Raw genomic sequence first — 21,843 nt, 5'->3', positions numbered from 1 at the left:
GTACACAAAATCACACTCCCCAAACATACTCTATACCCCAGGTCCAGGTACTCTTGCCCCCAGAGGGGGAAATCGCACCTAGACCCAGGAGATGTTACCCCGGGGTGGAGACAAACAGACCTGACCTGCATCCCAGACCCTAACTGGACGGCCAACACCTCCTCCTGGCCCCTCCGCACCAATCCAGTCCGTCCAGATCGTATGGGAAAGCCTCTGTATAATAAAATCTGATGTTTCTGGATGCCATGTTGTCGTCTCATTTTCTTGGCTCATAGCGTGCATTACCAGATCTTTAGTGACATTTTTCACCACTTCCTTGCACTCTTACCTAAAGTAAAATCAAAAGTAAAATTAAATGGTCTGTATTTGGGGTCCTTAGGGACTAGAAAAGCGCTTTACACAACCAGTCATTCACCCATTCATTCACACACTGGTGATGTCAAGCTACATTGTAGCCACAGCCACCCTGGGGCGCACTGACAGAGGCGAGGCTGCCAGACACTGGCGCCACCGGGCCCTCTGACCACCACCAGTAGGCAACGGGTGAAGTGTCTTGCCCAAGGACTCAACGACCGAGACTGTCCAAGCCGGGGCTCAAACCGGCAACCTTGTGATTACAAGGCGAGCTCCCAACTCTTGAGCCACGATCACCCGACAATTTATCTGTTAAATTATTTTTAACAAAGAGTTTTGTCACACAATTGCACATGCATGTTTCAGTTAAAGCATGCACATGCACATGAGAAAGCCCTATAGATGAAATTTTGTCTCTTCAATTTGGCATGTTTTTTGAAAGTTTTGACAATTATTTCATCAGTCACTGGGCTGCTCAACCTCATTGAGAATATTGGAGAAGGCCACTTTTTGTTAAGTTCGTTGTATACTGTTAGGGCGAGTTGTTCAATGTTCTCTAAGGACATTTTGTAGTTTTTGGACAAAATTTTGTTCCAGATAATATGGGAAAGCCTCTGTATAATAAACTCAGCTGTATCTGGATGCCATGTCGCCGCCTCATTTATTCCAGCCATAGCACGCATTACCACATCTTTAGTGACATTTTTCACCACGTCCTTGTACTCTTCCCTGTTTTTAGAGACACTGAGGACTCTTCTTGGTAATGACAGCAGCTTTTTGGTGAAGGTTGGGACAGTAATATCATCATACTGTTCCCTCAGATTAAAAATCAAATATTTGTCCTTGCAGCTGTGTGCTTTGCATAGATCCTTGAGAATGGCCTTGTCTAGATTTTTCAGCCGTTTTGGGGACAAATCCAAATGTTTCTTCTTAATTTCAGGCCAGATTTTCTCAATCAGGCGATCGCTGATGGAGTCAGGAGTGAGGTACTTTGTGAAGAACTTGTGTTTAGAGGAGACTTTTTCTCTGGCCTGTGAAACCACCAAGTGAACAAATTTTTTGGCACACAACTTTTCCCTAATCAGAAAATGATCCCCAATGACCAGACTGATGTCAGAAGGACTTAAATCTGAGCCAGAGTCTGCTGGCTTCACAGGCATTTCCAGGGGACAAGGTTCTATTTTATCAAAGTCTTGTTTGTCAGCTGTGAAGATTTTCTTCTGTGTTGTCCCAGATGCTTCCTGATGATCCTGTGTAGAAGTTTCTCTGTTTTCACTGTCATCTGTTGGTGGTGTTTTGAGATCGCTCTTCTCTGCGCTCTGATGCACCTCAAGGTTTTCTGATGAGGACAACTCTGGGGTTACCGTCTCCTCTGTCTCTGTCGTAGCATCCACTAATTCTTTTCTCTGCTCGTCCAGTTTTGTTTGCATTTCTGGTAATTGTGTCTCTGTCTGACTTTCTTTGTCCTTCTTAGAGTCCTTACTCATGGCCTCCTCCAGTTCTTTCTGTTCTTTTTTAAATGCTTTGTTTGCTTCCTTAAATTTTGACATGGCCTTTTTAAGTTTTTCTTTTGTGTCGTTCACCACTTTCTGCTCTTCCAGGAGTTTCTTATTTTCTTCTTCCAGGACTTTTTTCTCCCGCTCCAGACTCTCTCTCTGTGTTTGTTCTTTCCACAGAGCATTCCACATAGTTTCTTTCAGATTTGCTTCATGTTTCTGAAGCTGCGTGAGCTCAGCAGACAGACTGTCCTTCTCCTGTTTCAGGATCAGGATTTCACTGTCCCTCTGCTGAAGCTGCTCTTTAAGACGGTTCATCTCAAGGTCAAAGTTTATGGTCTTTTCCTGATCTGAACAAGTCTGATCCCCTTTTTCTTTGGCGGCGCTGCTCATTTGAACTTTGCGTGAAGCTGATTGATCAGTGAGTTTTCCAGCTCGGATCTCATTTTGGTCCGGCTTGGTGCTTATCATTGAAATTTCGGCATTCAGCTGTTTGAGTGTCTCAGACATAGTGTTTTGGAAGTCTTTCCTAGCCTGAATAAGTTTGTCAAGTTTACTCTGTGGGAGAATGTACATAAATTCTGGTTTTCCTTTCTGGTTGTTCATTTGTGATATTTAACTGTGAAACAAATCTACCGTGGTACAATCAATCAGATATTCAGATATGAATCAGAGTTTGAAGTTGTCCGTAGCAGAACTAAAGTTCGCCTAGAGTCTTGCTCGTGACTGGAGGTAAGAAATGTGCTTGCCCAGTGTGCAGGTTCACCTGGCTATTTATGGACTTGTGTTGACTGTGACGTCAGGCCCGATTCTCTTTCCTTTGATGTTTCAGACGGGCCCCGCCCACAACAACGTTCGCTATTGGCTCATTGAAAATAGGCCCCGCCCACACAGACCGCTCTAAAAATTCATACATTAATTAGAAATATGTTTGTTTTAAAATTTATTTTGATTTATCTCTCTTCTACATTTACCCTAAAACCATTTTCACCACTGACACAGAAGCTCTTCTCTGTGGTAGAAAACCTTTATTTTCCACGCTCTCTTCACTTCCATCAGCCTCTCTCACATCTTTTTTCCCACTATTTGCTACACAGACCCTCTGCAGGATCGATGCTCTGCAGGACTTTATCACCTTTTTCAACTTCTGCCCACAGAGAAGAAATTCAGGTCAGTTCAAACACACACTAACAGAATCCAAAGCTGTACACAGACCCTCATTAAACACTCGATCACGCTATACACACAGCTATGGGTCAATATGAACGTATCACGTACACTGTAAAATGTAATATTGTGTTTAATTAAAAATATTAAATAGGCTGAACTCAATTTTTATCAATTTGTTATTAGAACTCAATTTAAATAAGTTACCAGTACTTTTTATGAAAAAACGCTGATAAACTCAATTAATTTGAGTTGTCTTAACTTAGAAAAACTAAGTAAGCTGGAAGGTTTGCTTCTCAGTGCGGAAGGATGAAAGATGTGTTTTGAAAATGCCACGTCACTACCGTCCTCCTCCCTCGCGGATCAGTCCGCATGTTCACGGTACATTTTTTATGGAATATGTTGAGCAAACCTGGAGAAGCGTCAGCTCAAGAGATTATTGTTGTCATTGCTGTGGATTTTTACCTGATAAACTGACTTGGTGAGTAAATGTTTACTCTTATTCAAACTGATTTGTGGCTTCTCTTAGTTTAGCACCAGGTTTAAAATCTTGCTAGCTAGTTAGTGTTAGCCTAGCGTTGCTGCTGCCGCTGGGCTCATTTAACTTAAAAATTAACACCACAGCCTTAAAAACCTAATATAAAACTATGTCTGTGAAATTTTCTGTTGATCGTTTGAAATAAATAAGTGAGATAAGAGCCCAGACAAAATTCTTTGGGAGGTGCAACCGTTAGGGGTGGGGGTGGATAACAGAGCTCTCCGAAAACGTGGAAGCACTTTTGCAAATGTGTGATATTTTGATAAATTAAGTAGATATTTGAGCATTACATAGCTACATTTTCGCCTGAAAATATCTTAAAAGGTTATTTTGTTACCCAGAAAGGGTAGTCTGGGGAAAAGGAGGATCGCATTTGTTGGCCACGGTTGTCGGAGCCTGTGCGTACTTGTAAGCGCGGCAATGGCGGAGGAGCGCCGCTGAAAAACTTATTACTTTTTCTGGGTCACAAAATAAACTTTTAAGATATTTTCAGGCGAGAATGTAGCTGTGTAAATTTCAAATATCTGCTCGATTTATCAAGACATCACATATTTGCAAAAATGCTCCGACGTTTTCGGAGACGTCCATTTTTTTCATGCTTTGTGGCAGCTTTTGAACATCTGTGGCATCTATTTATGTCAAATCTAGCCTTTATTTAACAACATAAGCAAACTCTATGTTACAATGGTTGCACAGCCATTAAGGATCAAATCAGTTTCTGAAAAATGTTCTGTTTTTTCTCCCTCTGCTTGCTTCTTACTGTCTTTGAGGCTCGGGACCAGCACTCCTGTTGTTGGACAGAAAGACATCAACTCAGTGGTAAGTACTTTGGTTTTCCAATATATTAGCAACTGTCAGTGACATTTATATTAATCAGGCTGAACTTTAATCATACTTTAGATCAGCCTGTTTTACTTATTGTTTTATTTGTGCTTTGGTTTGGGGAAGTTGTTTCTTTACTGATCTTTTCCTGTCTTCTGTTATTAGACTTGAGATATGACTGCACTATGCTGTTGCTGGTGACTCCAGTTAATTCTACAAGACTGTGTAAGTAAACAAACAACAACAGTTTGGTCTGCATTTCTTGAAAGATCACATCCCCCAAACGTAGTTTAGAGGGTCTACACTGTATATAGTGAAGTCTGCCAAGTTTTCTAACAGCAAAATTTGTTTTGCTGTTTTGATTTAAATATTTATTTCCCATAATAAGTTCAACAGGGCAGATATACTTAAAGAACATGAGACTTCAGTTTCAGATAAATAAAGGCAAATATTGCAAACTACACAAAAGGCAGCCGCTAAAGCGTTTAAGTTTCAAAATAGAACAAACAAAACAGACCACTAAATTGTCAATTCCACTTAGAAACAAAATATTAATTCTAAAAATAAATCTTAGTTTGTTTTACAGAAGAACAGACAAAATTGACTAACTTTTGTCAATATCAAATAAACTGAGAACTAAAAGGAAATTCTCAATCTCTCCTTGTTGCATAGCTTAGCTATTACCTCAATTAGCTGCTTGAATCCTTCATTTTCGACCGTGTTTATTGGTAGCATGTCTTTAGCAAGACGGTAGGCTATGGCATTCGTTATGTCGCTATGTCTCTTAGCTTTTTTGTCATATGGTAAGACGCTGGAGAAAGCCGACTCAATTGACTGTTGTTGCTTCGCAGGCATTCTCCTGGTTGTTTTCGATGACGAATTAGCGCTTTTAGTCTACGGAACTTCTCTGGCCCTTCCTTTCGACAATCTCTCCAGCATTGGAACCGTCATCTGTGTTCTCTTCGGTAACCTGGTCACCCAAGCTCTCGGTTGATTTTTCTCTAGCGGGCAAACTCATTTTCTCCATTAACCGGCCGGCACGGCGGCTGGCTGCTTCCCAAACAAATACACATGTGCGGCTTGGCACTTGTGCTGTACATAACAAGTCACGTGACGTGACGCTGCGGCTGTGATTGGTTCGGCTATGCGCTACTTAATTTGGATTGGAGGTCTATCGCAATAGTTTCATTTTTCTATCGAGAAAAAGTTATTTCGCAATACATATCGTTATCGTTCTATCGCCCAGCTCTACTTAAAACTAACCACACCCATTTAATAACGTTTAATTACCACTGTATGAGCTCATCTTCTGTTACATCCTTAAGAGAGAGACCTGCTGCTGCCACCTTCATTTGGGTCCTTCGGTGTACGTCTCACGTAAAACGCATGAGAGAGATGCTGGTTCATGACAGCCATAAATAAAAAAAAAAATAAAATAAAATAAAAAAAGATATTTCACTGTGTTCAGGTCATCCATTGTTTGTTTAGCTTGTTCAGATGTTTCAGGTGCCTAAAAAACAATAAAAAAAACTTATTTAATTTAGTCTTAGTTCAAAGTTCAGTACGTGTACTGGACTGCAGTAAACATTCAGCATTATTTGTAATATATGAGGCATTTTAATAGAAAGGCTGTGTTTGGATCCACGTCTTTTCATGTTGTCTGCGAATATGAAAAGTGAGGCTCAGTGTTTGTTGTTAAACTTTAACCTTGCGTATTCCCTGCAATAAAAATACAGAATTGTTAAAGTTCTATTTGTTATTTGTTTGTTTTTACTAGATTTACTGTAGTTTTTACTGTAAGTCATTAATTCCTGTGTGGAGATACCGTCGGTTATTCTTACAGGAGCGGCTGTCAATAACAGGTGCTTACATGTGCGCACAACATGCGCGATCTGATATCCTCGTGTTGGTGTTGTTCCCACGTTGCTCCAGGTTCAACAAGTGACCGGGCGCCTGTTTAGCTCACTAGGATGAGCAGGTAACCGTGTGTCACTCTCTCTCACTCTGCTTTTTTGTCACTCTTCTCTGCTCTGTCCAATACATCTGAAAAAACCAACATTGCAAGTGATCAATCCGATTGTTATGACGTCATAGTTGCGACTTTGAAAATGAGAAAAATCTACTTCAATTGCAAGTTCTCTACCCTTAAAAAGATCGCGCATTTCAGGATACTTTAATAAACGGTAAGCGTTATTCATGTTTTCTTTGGAACATTAAAATGTCATACATAACTTCATCGTTTGGCTTGCTGTTTGTTTGCTAGTGATAGGCTGCTGGACGATAGCATTAGCTAACCAGTGTTCTCTATACAGAGAATTGAATGTCAGTGTACAGTCCCGATCAAAGTCCACCTGAAAAATGGCAAAAAAAAAATCATATTTTGCATGGTTGTATCTTAACAAGGTTCCAAGTAGAGCTTCAACGTGCCATACGTGCCAAAGAAAACCAGAAGATAACCTCATCAGTCATCTACTTCATCTGGAAACTGGTTCTCATCTCACTGCCCTCGCTCTTTTCACGTCCGTGTTGCCCTGCTTTATCTTCATACACTTTATCTGCTCTTGGTTGGTTTTATTCTTCTTCGCTTGGTGAAGAAGAATAAATGATGTTTATGATGTTTTGTGTCTTTATTTTCACATAAACTGATTTAGCAGTAGTGATGGACTGCCTGACAGATGAGGCCAGCAGGAGTCCCTGTGAACTGTGATGTTTGCAGATGACACTGTGATATGTAGTGAGAGTAGGGAGCAGGTGAGGTGGAGGTATGCTCTGGAGAGAAGATACAGCTTCTCTCCAACTGTGGCAACTTTGACATGAAGTCAGAGGTTCAGGACCAAACCACAGTAACTCCAGCAGTCTCGAGTCTGCTGCAATAAACCATCTACAGATTACATCATCGGTTTCATGTCTCCTTGTTGTAAAATATGCCTGTGTGTAGACTCATTTAAGAACTGGGAAAATGTTGATGCATGAGTCATATCTCACTGACTTACAATAACAAAAGTTTTCTTTCATTTGTTGTAACTGAATTTATTTGCTTCTTCTTGTGTGTAACAGAAATGCTGTTTTCCAGAGAAGCTGGTTATGTTTCATAATCATTTGGGTCTCAGTCACAGAGGATTCATGGAAAACAAGAGAAACACACAGAGCTTCTACACAAAGTCTGTAAGAGTGTATCCAGATTCCTGAACCATGATGTCAGCATGTTATGGATGGTCGTGGCTTTTTCAGTGCTCCATGGCTTATGCTCATGTGCATGCTCACCATTTTTCCTTCAGCTGGATCCTGTGACAAGAGTTTATTACTCAAGCTAGGTCATGCACATTTAGGCAAAAATTATGAGTGACCACATGTGATGAAATCTTGGATGCAGTACTACTACTACTACTACTACGACTCTAATAATAATAATCATTATAATAATTTGGGTTTAGAGCCCTCATAAATATAAATACTGAAGTACAGGAGATGACCATGTGAATTTATACTCCGTCAGTATCAGAACAGAGCAACCAGAAGTTAACTTTGACTTCTGCACGTCAGAACATACAACATACGTTATGCACTACAATGAGGAAGCTGGTTTAGAGCTGTTACTCCTGATCTGCATCATCAACAGGAGTCATGCTATACCACAAATTTTAAATTTTGATCACAGGGTTGTGTAGGATTAAGGACTTGGACTTGCGTCCTGATTAACCACAGTTCCAGTCTCATATTACTCAGCCTAATGTGGACATAAAGTCTCATCTGCACTGTCTGCTCTGGAGAAACATGATTGTATGAAATTGATATTTGAGGACTGAGAGGAAAGACTTCTCTGAAAGATATTTTAATGGATCTCTAAATAAAATAACAGTGTGAAATTGGTGTAAAAAGCATGTTGACGAATATATTTAAAAGTGTTATTGTTTAAGATGAAAGACAAAAAGAGGAAAAACCTGTATTATTGGTAAACCTGTTCAAAGAATATTGCACTGTTACTAGGCTGTACTTTATTGAAGTGTAATACATTCACTAAATAAAGGTTAAACGAGCTGAAAGGATACCAAGCTTCCCTTGTTTTTTCAAATGTATGTGAGCTCTGTTCATTATCTCTGTTTGACTTTTGTAAATTTTCCTTAGAAGAGACTAATAGAGAAAACAAATATTCTTTTTACCCCAGGACTGATATACTGATGAAGAGCTGAGCATCAGCGTAGAGCACTCAGGTGTGTGTTAACAGAATCTTACCCCTCTCAGGACAAAATTCATACTAAAGCCAGATTGTGCAATGCTCAGAAAAACTGCAAATCCCCCAATAGCTACACCTCAAACTCCACAGGCATCAGTTAGCATGTTAAATATTAATGACAGTTCAATTAGAAAAGGGCTGAACAATTATTTTTTTCAATGGTTACCAGGAGAACACCATTGTTCTCTTTCTCTATGTATTTGCACAGCAGCAGATCTACAACAGAATGGCTGAAAAACAATTGAACGTTTGAATGGGCCAGCCATGAAGTCCAGATTCGATTTAATTTAAATGCTGTGGCAGAACCGTGAGAGAGCTGTACACAAGAGAAACTTAGGATAACTTGATGAACCAAAGCAACATTGTGTGGTGTAAAAGAGTGGGTCAAAATTCCTTCGCAATGTGAGAGACTGATAACGTCATATAGAAAACTTCTTCACTGAAACACCTTCCGTGCAGTTTTCCCACACTTCTTACTACTTTCAGTATTGTTTTGTCATTCATGTTTGTATGACAGAGGTCACACACACTGTGTGTAAAACAGCCACACGCCTGATGTTGCAACACAGACTTCAGAGCAGCTGACTGCTGTTTCTTATGGGCTCATCATGATTCACTCAGGTTAACAGCTGGATGTGGTACAGCTGTGACAACTGAAGCCATCCACGTGACCCACCTCCCACGTGATCTTATTTCGGTCATTCCTGATCACCTTAGTTGGCGTCACCCATTTTGACATTGGGGCTTTCAAGCCATACATCAGCACAAATGTTTCTTTATACTATAGCGTATTGCCTGTTGTATTGTGTGCAAATAATTAGGGCTGGGCAATGTGAGGAAAATCTCAAATCAGAATATTTCTTTTTTGCCGTTTCACGATATATCTAAATAACCTAAAAAAACCCCCAAGTGTTATTTTCAACCATATAGTGGCTAAAATCATTGAGTATATTCAATGTATCGCCCACCCCTACTAGAAATACTTGTAAATATCTTCAAATACAGGAAGCTATCTGGGCAAAGCGATCTGGAACACGTAAAGTAGAATATCTAAACAAATGTAACCAGCTAACGTCAAACACAGGTTATACTTTATTTATCTTCTGTGTTTTCTCACACCGGTGTGTACGGTTTGTACACACATACAGAAAGACAATACTATGACATCCACTTCAAATTAGGAAATGATGCTATGATACATGATATTGAGACACAATATTCTAATCTAAATTTACAGCAAATAAAACGAAGCACAAATTCAAAGGTTTATTTTATTTTGTTTTATTTTTTTAATTTGTGATTTGGTGCTATTTCTGAACTCAAAATGTCCTGTTGTAATTGGACATTTTGAGCTAAGAAACAGCACCAAACTCCAACAACACTTCCCTCATGGTGCTTTATATTGTAAGGTCAAGACCCTACAATAATGCACAAAAACTCCAACCCCCTAGAGCAAGCACTTTGGCGACAGTGGGAAGGAAAAACTCTCTTTTAAAAGAGAGAAACCTTCGACAGACCCAGGCTCTGGGATGGGGTGGCCATCTGCCTCGGCCAGTTGGTGATATAGGAAGGAAGTTGGGAGAAGAAGAGTGGTTCTCTTTAACCACTCTGGTTTGAAAATTAAATTTAGATGCCAAATTTAAATGAATATTTTAAGCCACTTTAAGAGTTTTGTCACATAATCGCATGCGCGTTTCAGTTAAATTTTAGCGTGCACATGAGAAAGCCCTAAAAATGAAGTTTTGGCTCCTCAGTTTGGCATGTTTTTTGAAGCTGCTGACAATTTCTTTGTCAACCGCTGGGTTGCTCAACTTCATTGAGAATACTGGAGAAGGCCACTTTTTGTTAAGTTCGTTGTATACTGTCAGGGCGAGTTGTTCAATGTTCTCCAAGGACATTGTGTAGTTTTTGGACAAAATTTTGTTCCAGATCTTATGGGAAAGCTTCTGTATAATAAACTCAGATGTTCCTGGATCCGTTGTATCATTTTCTTGGCTCATAGCGTGCATTACCAGATCTTTAGTGACATTTTTCACCACATCCTTGTACTCTTCCCTGTTTTTAGAGACACTGAGGACTCTTCTTGGTAATGACAGCAGCTTTTTGGTGAAGGCTGGGACAGTAATATTATCAAGCTGTTCCCTCAGATTAAAAATCAAATATTTGTCCTTGCAGCTGTGTGCTTTGCATAGATCCTTGAGAATGGCCTTGTCTAGATTTTTCAGCCGTTTTGGGGACAAATCCAAATGTTTCTTCTTAATTTCAGGCCAGATTTTCTGAATCAGGCGATCGCTGATGCAGTCAGGAGTGAGGCGCTCTGTGAAGAACTTGTGTTTAGAGGAGACTTTTTCTATGGCCTGAAAAACCACCAACTGGATCACTCTGTTGACACACAACTTTTCCCCAATCAGACAATAATCCCTAATGACCAGACTGATGTCAGAAGGACTTAAATCTGAGCGAGAGTCTGCTGGCTTCACAGGCATTTCCAGGGGACAAGGTTCTATTTTATCAAAGTCTTGTTTGTCAGCTGTGAAGATTTTCTTCTGTGTTGTCCCAGATGCTTCCTGGTGATCCTGTGTAGAAGTTTCTCTCTTTTCACTCTGTGGGTGCAGAGCTTTCATGGCCTCCTCCAGTTCTTTCTGTTCTTTTTTAAATGCTTTGTTTGCTTCCTTAAATTTTGACATGGCCTTTTTAAGTTTTTCTTTTGTGTCGTTCACCACTTTCTGCTCTTCCAGGAGTTTCTTTTTTTCTTCTTCCAGGACTTTTTTCTCCCGCTCCAGACTCTCTCTCTGTGTTTGTTCTTTCCACAGAGCATTCCACAGAGTTTCTTTCAGATTTCCTTCATGTTTCTGAAGCTGCGTGAGCTCAGCAGACAGACTGTCCTTCTCCTGTTTCAGGATCAGGATTTCACTGTCCCTCTGCTGAAGCTGCTCTTTAAGACGGTTCATCTCAAGGTCAAAGTTTATGGTCTTTTCCTGATCTGAACAAGTCTGATCCCCTTTTTCTTTGGCGGCGCTGCTCATTTGAACTTTGCGTGAAGCTGATTGATCAGTGAGTTTTCCAGCTCGGATCTCATTTTGGTCCGGCTTGGTGCTTAACATTAAAATTTGGGCATTCAGCTGTTTGAGTGTCTCAGACATAGTGTTTTCGAAGGCTTTCCTAGCCCGAATAAAGTTGTCGAGTTTACTCTGTGGGAGAATGTACACAAATTTTGGTTTTCCTTTCTGGTAGCTCATTTGTGATATTTAACTGTGAAACAAATCTACCGTGGTACAATGAGTCAGATATTCAGATATGAATCAGGGTTTGAAGTTGTCTGTAGCAGAACTAAAGTTCGTTTAGAGACTTGCTCGTGACTGGAGGTAAGAAACGTGCTTGTCCTGTGTGCGGTTTCATCTGTCTATATATGGACTTGTGTTGACTGTGACGTCAGGCCTGATTCTCTTTCCTTTTATGTCTTAGACAAGCCCCGCCCACTGGCTCGTTGAAAATAAGTCCCGCCCACAACGAACAGGCTCTCAGAATTTTACAATTAAATTCATACATCAATGAGAAATGTGTTTTTTGTTTTTAATTTTGATTCATCCTTCTTCTACATTTACCCTAAAACCATTTTCACCACTGACACAGAGGCTCTTCTCTGTGGCATTTTCCACGCTCTCTTCACTTGCATCAGCCTCTCTCACATCTTTTTTCCCACTATTTGCTACACAGACCCTCTGCAGGATCGATGCTCTGCAGGACTTTATCACCGTTTTCAACTTCTGCCCACAGAGAGGAAATTCAGGTCAGTTCAAACACACACTAACAGAATCCAAAGCTGTACAGACCCTCATTAAACACTCACGCTTTACACACAGCTGTGGGTCAATATGAACGTGTCACGCAGGTGTACGAGGTCGGACTCCGAGATTTTTGCGACCTTCTGCTGCCACCTTCCTTTGCCTCGGTGGGTGTCTTTATCTGAGCATCCCTTTAGCCCCCACTATGACGCCCCTGGTAGCAACATTTAACTTTCCGGGATGTTTACAATCAGACAAAAAAGCCTCAGTTTTGAGCGTAATCAGCTCTTATTCTGACCTCACCACAGCACCATCTGTTCAACACGACGTCTGTGTGCAGACTCATGACGTCATGTCACACGTATTAAAACACATGAGAGAGATGCTGGTTCATCACAGCCATAAATATGTTAAAAATGAAGATATTTTACTGTGTTCAGGTATCAGATTTAGTGTTAATTTTATTCACTCATCCAGTGTTTGTTTAGCTTTTTCAAATGTTTCAGGTGCCAAAAAAAAAAACAAGCAAACAAACAAAACAAAAATCTTTGTTTACTTTAGTCTTAGTTCAAAGTTCAGTACGTGTACTGGCCTCGTACAGTAAACATTCAGTATTATTTGTAATATATGAGGCATTTTAATAGGAAAGGCTGTGTTTGGATCCACGTGTTTTCATGTTGTCTGCGAATATGAAAAGTGAGGCTCAGTGTTTGTTGTTAAACTTTAACCTTGCGTATTCCCTGCAATAAAACTAGACATTTGTTAAAAACTTCTTTTTGTTATTTGTTTCTTTTTACTCTATTTACTTTAGGTTTTATTGTAAGTCATCAAGTTTTCAGTGGAAATACCGCCAGTTATTGCTAAAGGGGCGGCTGACAACAGCAGGTGTGTACGCGTGTGTAAAATACCACAATGTGCCTTTAAGACAGCCCTCATGGGAGGATCAGACTACGAGGGTTTTTTTTAAACGCTGAACTTTGGCCGTTGGTTTCGTTTGTGTCAGAACTGCTGCTTGATTCATAATCAGCTGTCAGTGTTAACATGTAGCTGTGTCAGAGGCACGCAGAGACACGGGTGAACATGTCAGGTACTCGGACCAAGTTTAAGTACAACTGCTGGGACTTCTTCTTCACTTGTGTGGGCCTGCCGCTGTTCATGCTTGACGTTGTTTTGGATGTACTGGCTGCTGTGTCCTTTTATAAGGAAAGGGCCTACGTGTACCTCGGTGTGCTGGTGCTGTTTCTCCTGGGCTCGTCACTGCTCACTCAGGCTTACAGCTGGCTTTGGTACAGCTATGACGAGTTTGAGAGGAAGACAAAGGTCGAGAAGCTGCCGTCCCCGAGGCAGCTCAAGCTGCTCCACGTATTTCAACTGGGAATCTACTTCAGGTAGTTTTAAAAAAAATAATAATAATAATAACTAAAGTGCAAAGTGTCTGCTTTTGTTTTTGAAGTAGGTGTAAGCAGGGGATATTTAAAAAGTTCAGCTTATCTAAGGGTGCCACCCTGATCGTCTCATGTTAAGTTTACAGGAAATGCAGACTCGCAACCTGCAGTTACTACACTACAGTGGTGCACATGTTATGCACTGTGACTGGAGCACTCATGAGTCTGCTGCAATAAACTATCCACCAGTTACATCATTGGTTTCATTTTGCCCTGCTTTAAAATATGTCTGTGTGTAAACTCATAGTTGAAACCTGGGAAATAACTGAAACATGAGTCATGTCTGTTTCCTGGTTTACATTTGCTGAGCTGATGAGATGATGCAGCTCATTCCTTTCTCCACTCTGAGTGGGTGTGTGCTTTCTTAGAAATTTCATTCAGTGTATCTGATGGGAGGAGTGAGTTTTCAGTTGTGTTTCATATTTTTCTTTTTCGCAGGCATGCTGGAGTCCTGGAAATGGCCACGCAAAGCTTATACAAAAAGATCCCCGACCCTGAGAACGGTGCCAGCACACATTTGGGTTCCGCTGCAGATGAACAGGAGCCTGACTTCGAGAGCATAGCTGTGTCCTTGAACCACGATCTGAGCATGTTACGGATCATAGAGACCTTTTCAGAGAGTGCCCCGCAGCTCACTCTCATGCTCACCATCTTTCTGCAGAGTGGTCATCTGGATCTTGTGACAGGTGTAGTTCTTAATGGACATTGTTTCTTCTTCTTCTTTTTTTTGTTTATATTATTTAATTTATAACTTTATAGTTTGTGTAAACTGAACACAAACTGAAGGCGAAGTCTCCTTTTTGTCAAGTACATTTTTTTTACAACCATGTGTGTATGTGTGTATGTATGTATGTGACAGAGATATCCTGGCCTCAGTAAATACACAAAAATGTTATCTTATATAAAAAATTTGGTGATTCTGAGGCAATCAGGTAGGAATACTTTCCAGATTTGTTTGTTTTCAGACTCAGTTTTACAGAATCACCGGCTTAACAAGATTTCTCAGTCATGTTTGGACTTGTTCTAACACTGCCTCTCGTTTCCCCTCAGTGTTGAAGGCCGTCGGCTCGGCCTCTGCTATCGCCTTCACTGTGACGACCTACCATCGCTCAATGCGCTCCTACCTGCCTGACAAGGAGAAGCAGCAAATAACCTCATCAGTCATCTACTTCATCTGGAACCTGGTTCTCATCTCTTCTCGTCTCACTGCCCTCGCTCTTTTTGCCTCCGTGCTGCCCTGCTTCATCTTTGCCCACTTCATCTGCTCTTGGCTGGTTTTATTCTTCTTCGCTTGGCGATCCAAGACGGACTTCATGGAAAGTCCTTGTGGAGAATGGCTTTATCGAGCCACTGTTGGCCTCATTTGGTATTTCGACTGGTTTAATGTGGCTGAGGGGAAGACACGGTACAGGACTGCGCTCTATCACGGGTACATACTGACTGATATTTGCATCCTCTGTGCTGTGTGGTGCTGGAAGATGAGCACAGATCCTCCTGATTTTCTGATAGAGCCCATGCACGCTTTAATCACAGCTGCCTGTGTTGTTGCAGTTTACATCCTCGGTCTAATACTTAAAGTTATTTATTATAAGTTCTTCCACCCAAACCTTGACAGAGATGAGCTGAGCGGGGTCAGCACAGAGCAGCAATCTGTAGATGAGGTGGACTTCCGCATGATGAGATCTACAACAGAAGTCTCAGCACACTACAATAAAAGAATGAGGAAGCTGGCCAAGAATTTCTACTCATGACCTGCATCATTTGACATTCACAGGATGTGGAGGCTACAAAGAGACTGAGTCGTGCAGATGTCATGAAACCAGCTACTTTTTAAAGCTACATCATAAAGGCTGTGTGACATTGTGGATCACCTGCTTCCTAATCTACCACTGGTACATTCTCACAAGGTATTACTCAACTTAGTTTGGAGACGGATTCTTAAAAGCACTTTCTGCTCTTCATTAAGTGGTGCTACCGTCTAACAAAGCATTTCTAGAAAAGCAGTCATTTGTTTTCCTTTAAAAGGACAGGCTTTCAAGTCAATAACACGCATGTTTGAAACAGTTAAAGAGATCGTTTTGAAATGTTATTGCACTGCATTATCTTTTCTGAAGAAGATAACAGTGTTTAAAAAATTAATTAAAAGAAATCTTAATTATAACAATGCAATATTCTAACAATGTTGCACTATTGTAAACTGTACTTTACTCAAGTCTAAAGTACAAATGTTCTGTTTTACAGAATGAATGAGTTGCCTTAAAATCCCAAGAGAGCCTCTATGGACCTGAAATCTTGATTTCTTGAGCAATAGAGCACCTCTCTCTCCTAATACAGATTTACTCTGGTTTAGGTTTGAAACATGCGATAAGACTGACATTTTTGAGTAATATAGATGGTTCAGTGTCAGAGTGTTTTTCTACAGCGTTTGTCCAAGATCACTTGGACTGATGTGGATATAACACGATGCATCTAAAATACATTAAGGCTGCTATGTGGTGAAAAGATGCCAATACCTCCTGTTTTAATCCCAGTGTTGATGACCTTTAACATCAAAAATGTAATTGTTTTATTTTTTATGTTAAGCAAACTTAGACTTAAAAAGGTGTATGAAGCTACAAAACATATTTATGTCACATAGTGCCTACTTAAGTTTGTGTGATGTGTTTAGTTTAATTTATTCATCTATTGTAACAAAATTCCCAAGTTTGGGATAAAGTATATTTTGTCTTAATGACTCTAACACCGTCTAGGAACAAATATTATTATTATTATCATTATTAGTTTTAATGGAAATAAATCCTTTTATGACATGGCTATTCTGCAGTGGGTTATTTATGAATATGTGGTGAATTATTTATTTTTTTTAAATGGCTGAAAAACATGAAATATTAGGTTTAGGCCTACATGAAACAATAGTTTAAAGCTTTGTCAGCCACTTTCAGTTCTGTGTGCAAATGAGTCCAATCAAAAGGCGACAAATTTTATTATAAATAAAACACTTTCACAGAAAAGAAACAAATTCTATTGTAACTTATTTTACATAATGAATGCATTTTGGTGTATGTTGGAACAAACAACACTTCTTTATCTTAAATTGTAATTTAATTATTTTAGTTGTACAAAATACAATTGAGTTGTACTCTTATCTTACAAAATATAATAACACAAGTTATTGCCCTTCTTTTCTATTTCTTATTTGTACATTTAAAACAATCGGGGCCTTAGAAAGCAAGTGTGTTATTGTAGCACATTAACTGAGCAGGGAGGGGGTGCTGTTAAGTCATCTCAACCGAAGGGGATGATGTGTTGCACTCTGACCTTGACAGTGGTAGTAGCGCACTACACTGACGGACGAGTACAAATGCACCATCACTGACTTTGGCAGGTTGAATTTTTTTCAGCTGGTACAGGAAGTACATCGTCTGTGCCTTCCTGATGAAGTAGCTGATGTTTAGCTCCCACTTTTAGGACCTGGGAGATTATGGTTTCAAGGAAGTGGGAGGACATCACTGTCTCCACTGGGCAGGCCTGCAGGGTCTGTATTATGATCTACTTAAAACTCCAAATATGCAGCTAGAGTCCTTTTGCAAAAACAAAAAGCAAACAAAAGATTAGTAAAAATTTATGTTATGCAAAAAAAGTAAACTTGGTAACAGACTAAAGGAATATTTCATTCAAAAAATGTATGCAACAAGTAACGCATGTTTGAGCAGGATCTTATCAGCTGCTGCTCTTTATCACATGTTGCACACACATGGAAGAGTCTGCTTTAGGTGTGCTCTCAATACCGGTTTAAGTTAAGGAGCTGCATGGACAGAGGGTTTAGTGCAAAGGATGCTCACCTGTCTGCTGACATTCCTTCACCTGTAGAAACATTGTGTTTGCAAGAAAATGAAATGAAAGCACTGATTCGTTTGGCAGCTGCACTGTATGGATGGATGGAAATTGTTTTGTTTAGGCCATAGTGTCTTGTTTTTATGCACGAATACCTGCTGTCATAAGCATGCTTACAGAGAAACTCAACTCAGCATATTTGGCAAGTAGTTAAAGTGGAACTGGTTATGTTTCATATTGTTCTGGTTTTCAAAGATGCAGGAATACAAAATCCTCACCACAGAGTTTCTTGACCTGGGTGCCACACTGACTGTCACTATCATTCTGCAGATAGATGCAGATTTTGTGAGAGGGCCAGTTTCTTTTTCAATTTTAGGCCATTTTCATTTAGAGAAGATTCCTGATTCCAGCTTGTCACAGTGTCTTGGGATGTAGCAGTAAGAATAATAATACTGTTTCATGAGAAAATGTGATTTTATTTGCAATTTTGGTCAACTTCCTTTAAAAAAGGGGCCAATACTTGCAGGCTTTTACAATTAAAGTACAAGTACAGCACTTTCAAATCTAAACATTTATTTTGCATTTAAATGCACTTCTATGAAATGTGAACATAATAATATTTATAATAGATGAGGTGTGTTAAAACTCTCAGACTGTGATCAATTGCAGATCTTTTTTTTTTTTTTTTTTTTTTTTTACACTAAGTTCTACTGATTTTTCAATGGAAATATCACAGCATTGTTAAAGGGAAACCTGTCATTAGGAGGAGTCTACATGCATGGAATGCGCCGATACATCTTTAAGACGCTACTGAAAAAAATGGGTGGATCAGTTTCTAGGAGGTTTTTTTTTAAAACCAAAGTTTGGTTCTCACTGTCAGTCATTCACAGGTTATATGTGAGTTGTAATCAGCTGTCAGATTTTAAGATGCAGCTGTGTTAGAAGCAGGCAGCGAGACAGGGAACATGTCAGACACTCAGGGTGAGTCTAAATACTCCTGCTGGGATTTTCTCATCACTTGTGTGGGCCTGCCCTTGTTTCTGACTGACATAGGGCTGGATATATGGGCCGCTGTTATCTTCTACCAAGAAAAGGCATATGCCTGCCTCGGTGTTCTGCTGCTGCTACTTGTGGGGTCAACACTGCTGGCTCAAGCTTACAGCTGGCTTTGGTACAGCTATGACAATTTTGAGATGAAGACAAAGGTTGAAGGCCTGCCTACCCAGAGGGAGCTCACAGTTCTGCACGTTTGTCAGCTCGGAGTTTACGTCAGGTAGTATTAAAACAATAATAATGTGTATAAAGGCTGAGGCTTGTGTGGGAAGCTTAAATTTATTTGCCTGTTTCTAGACGGGTGCAGTTTTTTGTAGAGTAGTTCATTGGAAACACAAGCTAATTTGTTGTGCAGCTAAACTGTAATTCCACTACAGTGGTGCACGTAGTATACACAGTAACTTCAGCAAGCCTCAGTCTGCTGCATTAAGTAATCTACACATTATATCATCTATTTCATTCCCTATTTTTTTTGCAATATTTCTGTGTTCAAATCAACTGTTGTGAACATGAGAATATTAGAAACACAAGCTGTTTCCTTGGTTTCAGAAGATGAACTGAGGACACATTTTATTTCCTTCATCATTAGTGGGTAAACTGGTTTCATTTGCTCCTTTTCACACAATGAATACCTGCTGGCTCACAAGAATGGTTCCAGAGAAATTCATCTCAGTGTAGCTAGAAGGAGGATTCGGTCTGACTGGTTATGCTTCATATTTTTCTGTTTCTCAGGCATGCAGGAGTCCTGGAAATGGCAGTACGAAGCATGTACAATAGGCTCCCTGACCCTGAAAAAGGTGCCAGTACACCAGAAGAACAGAAACCTAAGACTGAGGACATTACCGTGTCCTTGACCCACGATCTGAGCATGTTACGGATCATAGAGACATTTTCAGAGAGCGCCCCTCAGCTCACGCTCATGCTCACCATCATTCTGCAGACGGGCCACCTGGATCCTGTCACAGGTGCAGTTTTACATTTTTACACAAAAATGTATTTTTGAAATCTGTCAAAAAAAAAAAAAGACATCTAGAATGGACTGAATTCACTGAACTGAACCCATGTTTTTAAACATGGTGGGTGCAGGACATTGTTTTATTCATTTGTAAGTCTGGTATGTTTTAGAAAGCAATGAGAGTCACTGTGTTCTTAATGATTTAAGTGAGTGCTGAAGTCTTGAAGTAGAAACACCTATAGGAATGTCAGTTAAGGTATTTAAGGGTAAATTCTGTGGTGTCTGAGGTGGATAAGGGGAGGAGGTGGATTGCATGAAAGAGAGTCTGAAAGGGAGAGTGACGCAGAGCACAGATTTAAACCGTGCAAAGCGGAAGCTGATTGGCTCAAAGAAGGGGGGCGAGAAAACGATTGGACTAGAGTAATGATGTTAGTGTGTCCCATGTGATGACATGATTATAAAATCAATAGCCAACCTGAGATTTCAGCACATTGTGCTAAGTTGAACAGGTCAATCCTTTCAATAACACTTCTACAGATTTTATTTCATGTCATCGCTTATGTGAACATTCAAGTTCCCCAGTAGGACAAGAGAGTTCCCGGCCAGGGTCCTTTCAGCAACCAGCCCAGAGACTCCAAGATTGTCAGGTACACTGAACTGTTATTTGGCACATGGACGCAGGCAACAGTCAGCACCTCTTCCCTGAACTGAAGGCACAGGGAAGCAACCCTTTCATCCACTTTGGAAAACCGCAATGGAAAGTCACCAAGCCAGAGGAGATACAAATATATCCACCCCTGAGCGCCGGCTGTCACTGTGAGCAACTCCAGATAAGAACATAGTAAAATGGTAAATGGCCTGTATTTGTATAGCGCCTTACTAGTCCCTAAGGACCCCAAAGCGCTTTACGCATCCAGTCATCCACCCATTCACACACATATTCACACACTGGTGATGGCAAGCTACATTGTAGCCACAACCACCCTGGGGCGCACTGACAGTCTATCCCCTCTCCAGACCCCATTATATCATCCACCTGACACCACCCATATCCAAACCTAAACAAAAGTGGTAATGAATATCACAGTTACTGATCAGGAATAAGTATCAAAAAGTATAAATCAATCAAATAATTTTGCCTTCACTCTAAAACACATTCAAGGCTCCTACATTATTCTGACACTGTCTCTTGTTCCCTTCAGTGTTGAAGGCTATCGGTTCAGCTTCAGCTATCGCTTTTAGCGTGACGGCCTACCATCGCTCAGTGCGCTCTTTCCTGCCTGACAAGGAGAAGCAGCAAATAACCTCATCAGTCATCTACTTCATCTGGAACCTGGTTCTCATCTCTTCTCGTCTCACTGCCCTCGCTCTTTTCGCCTCCGTGCTGCCCTGCTTCATCTTCACCCACTTCATCTGCTCTTGGCTGGTTTTATTCTTCTTCGCTTGGCGATCCAAGACGGACTTCATGGATAGTTCTTGTGGAGAATGGCTTTATCGAGCCACTGTTGGCCTCATTTGGTATTTTAACTGGTTTAGTGTGGCCAAGGGGAAGACGCGGAACAGGACTGCGCTCTATCACGGGTACATACTGACTGATATTTGCATCCTCTGTGCTGTGTGGTGCTGGAAGATGAGCACAGATCCTCCTGATTTTGTGATAGAGCCCATGCACGCTTTAATCACAGCTGCCTGTGTTGTTGCAGTTTACATCCTCGGTCTAATACTTAAAGCTATTTATTATAAACTTTTCCATCCAAACCTTGACAAAAATAAGATTAAAGGGACCAGCACAGAGCAGCAACCTGTAAATGTGCCAAAAGTACTAGGTGATGAAGTGGACGCAGCCCCCTCCCCACCACCACAACCATGTTGTAATAAAAGAATGAGGAAGCTGGCTGAGAGCTTCTACTGCTAACCTGTTTCACTTTCACAGGAGGCTGTAAAGAGACCGAGTCATCACAGGGCTGTGTGTGATTAAGGACTCTAACCTTCTGCATGATTAACCACATATACAGTCTACTCCAGTTTATGATTTCTGCTCGCTATTAACTGGTTCTACTGTCTAACAAAGCATTTAAAGATGCCATTCAATATCTGTTTTCCCTAGCTTTAGGCTACGTCCACACGTACCCGGGAATTTTTGAAAACGGAGATTTTTCT

The 21,843-nt window shown here is 40.5% G+C and overlaps 2 protein-coding genes across 4 annotated transcripts; both read left to right on the top strand.

Moving 5' to 3' along the window:
- Positions 1-12,096: 12,096 nt before the first annotated feature.
- Positions 12,097-16,655, top strand: LOC116318880 (XK-related protein 8-like). 2 transcript variants are annotated; one of them, XM_039605997.1, is made up of 3 exons: positions 12,097-12,401; positions 14,280-14,527; positions 14,892-16,655. In XM_039605997.1, exons 1-3 carry the CDS (start codon positions 12,163-12,165, stop codon positions 15,590-15,592), a joined length of 1,188 nt encoding a protein of 395 aa, XP_039461931.1. In that variant the 5' UTR covers positions 12,097-12,162; the 3' UTR covers positions 15,593-16,655. The 2 variants fall into 2 exon arrangements, with proteins under 2 accessions (XP_039461931.1, XP_031593899.2); XM_031738039.2 differs by lacking the exon at positions 12,097-12,401 and adding an exon at positions 12,426-13,784.
- Positions 16,656-18,503: 1,848 nt separating this feature from the next.
- LOC116318881 (XK-related protein 8-like) lies at positions 18,504-21,843 on the top strand. 2 transcript variants are annotated; one of them, XM_031738040.2, is made up of 3 exons: positions 18,504-18,948; positions 19,461-19,693; positions 20,886-21,843. In XM_031738040.2, exons 1-3 carry the CDS (start codon positions 18,641-18,643, stop codon positions 21,596-21,598), a joined length of 1,254 nt encoding a protein of 417 aa, XP_031593900.2. In that variant the 5' UTR covers positions 18,504-18,640; the 3' UTR covers positions 21,599-21,843. The 2 variants fall into 2 exon arrangements, with proteins under 2 accessions (XP_031593900.2, XP_039461868.1); XM_039605934.1 differs by lacking the exon at positions 18,504-18,948 and adding an exon at positions 18,986-19,320.

Source organism: Oreochromis aureus, linkage group 22 (genome assembly GCF_013358895.1).
Source record: "Oreochromis aureus strain Israel breed Guangdong linkage group 22, ZZ_aureus, whole genome shotgun sequence".
Classification (NCBI taxonomy): Eukaryota; Metazoa; Chordata; class Actinopteri; order Cichliformes; family Cichlidae; genus Oreochromis; species Oreochromis aureus.
This window is presented reverse-complemented; position numbering and strand designations above follow the sequence as displayed.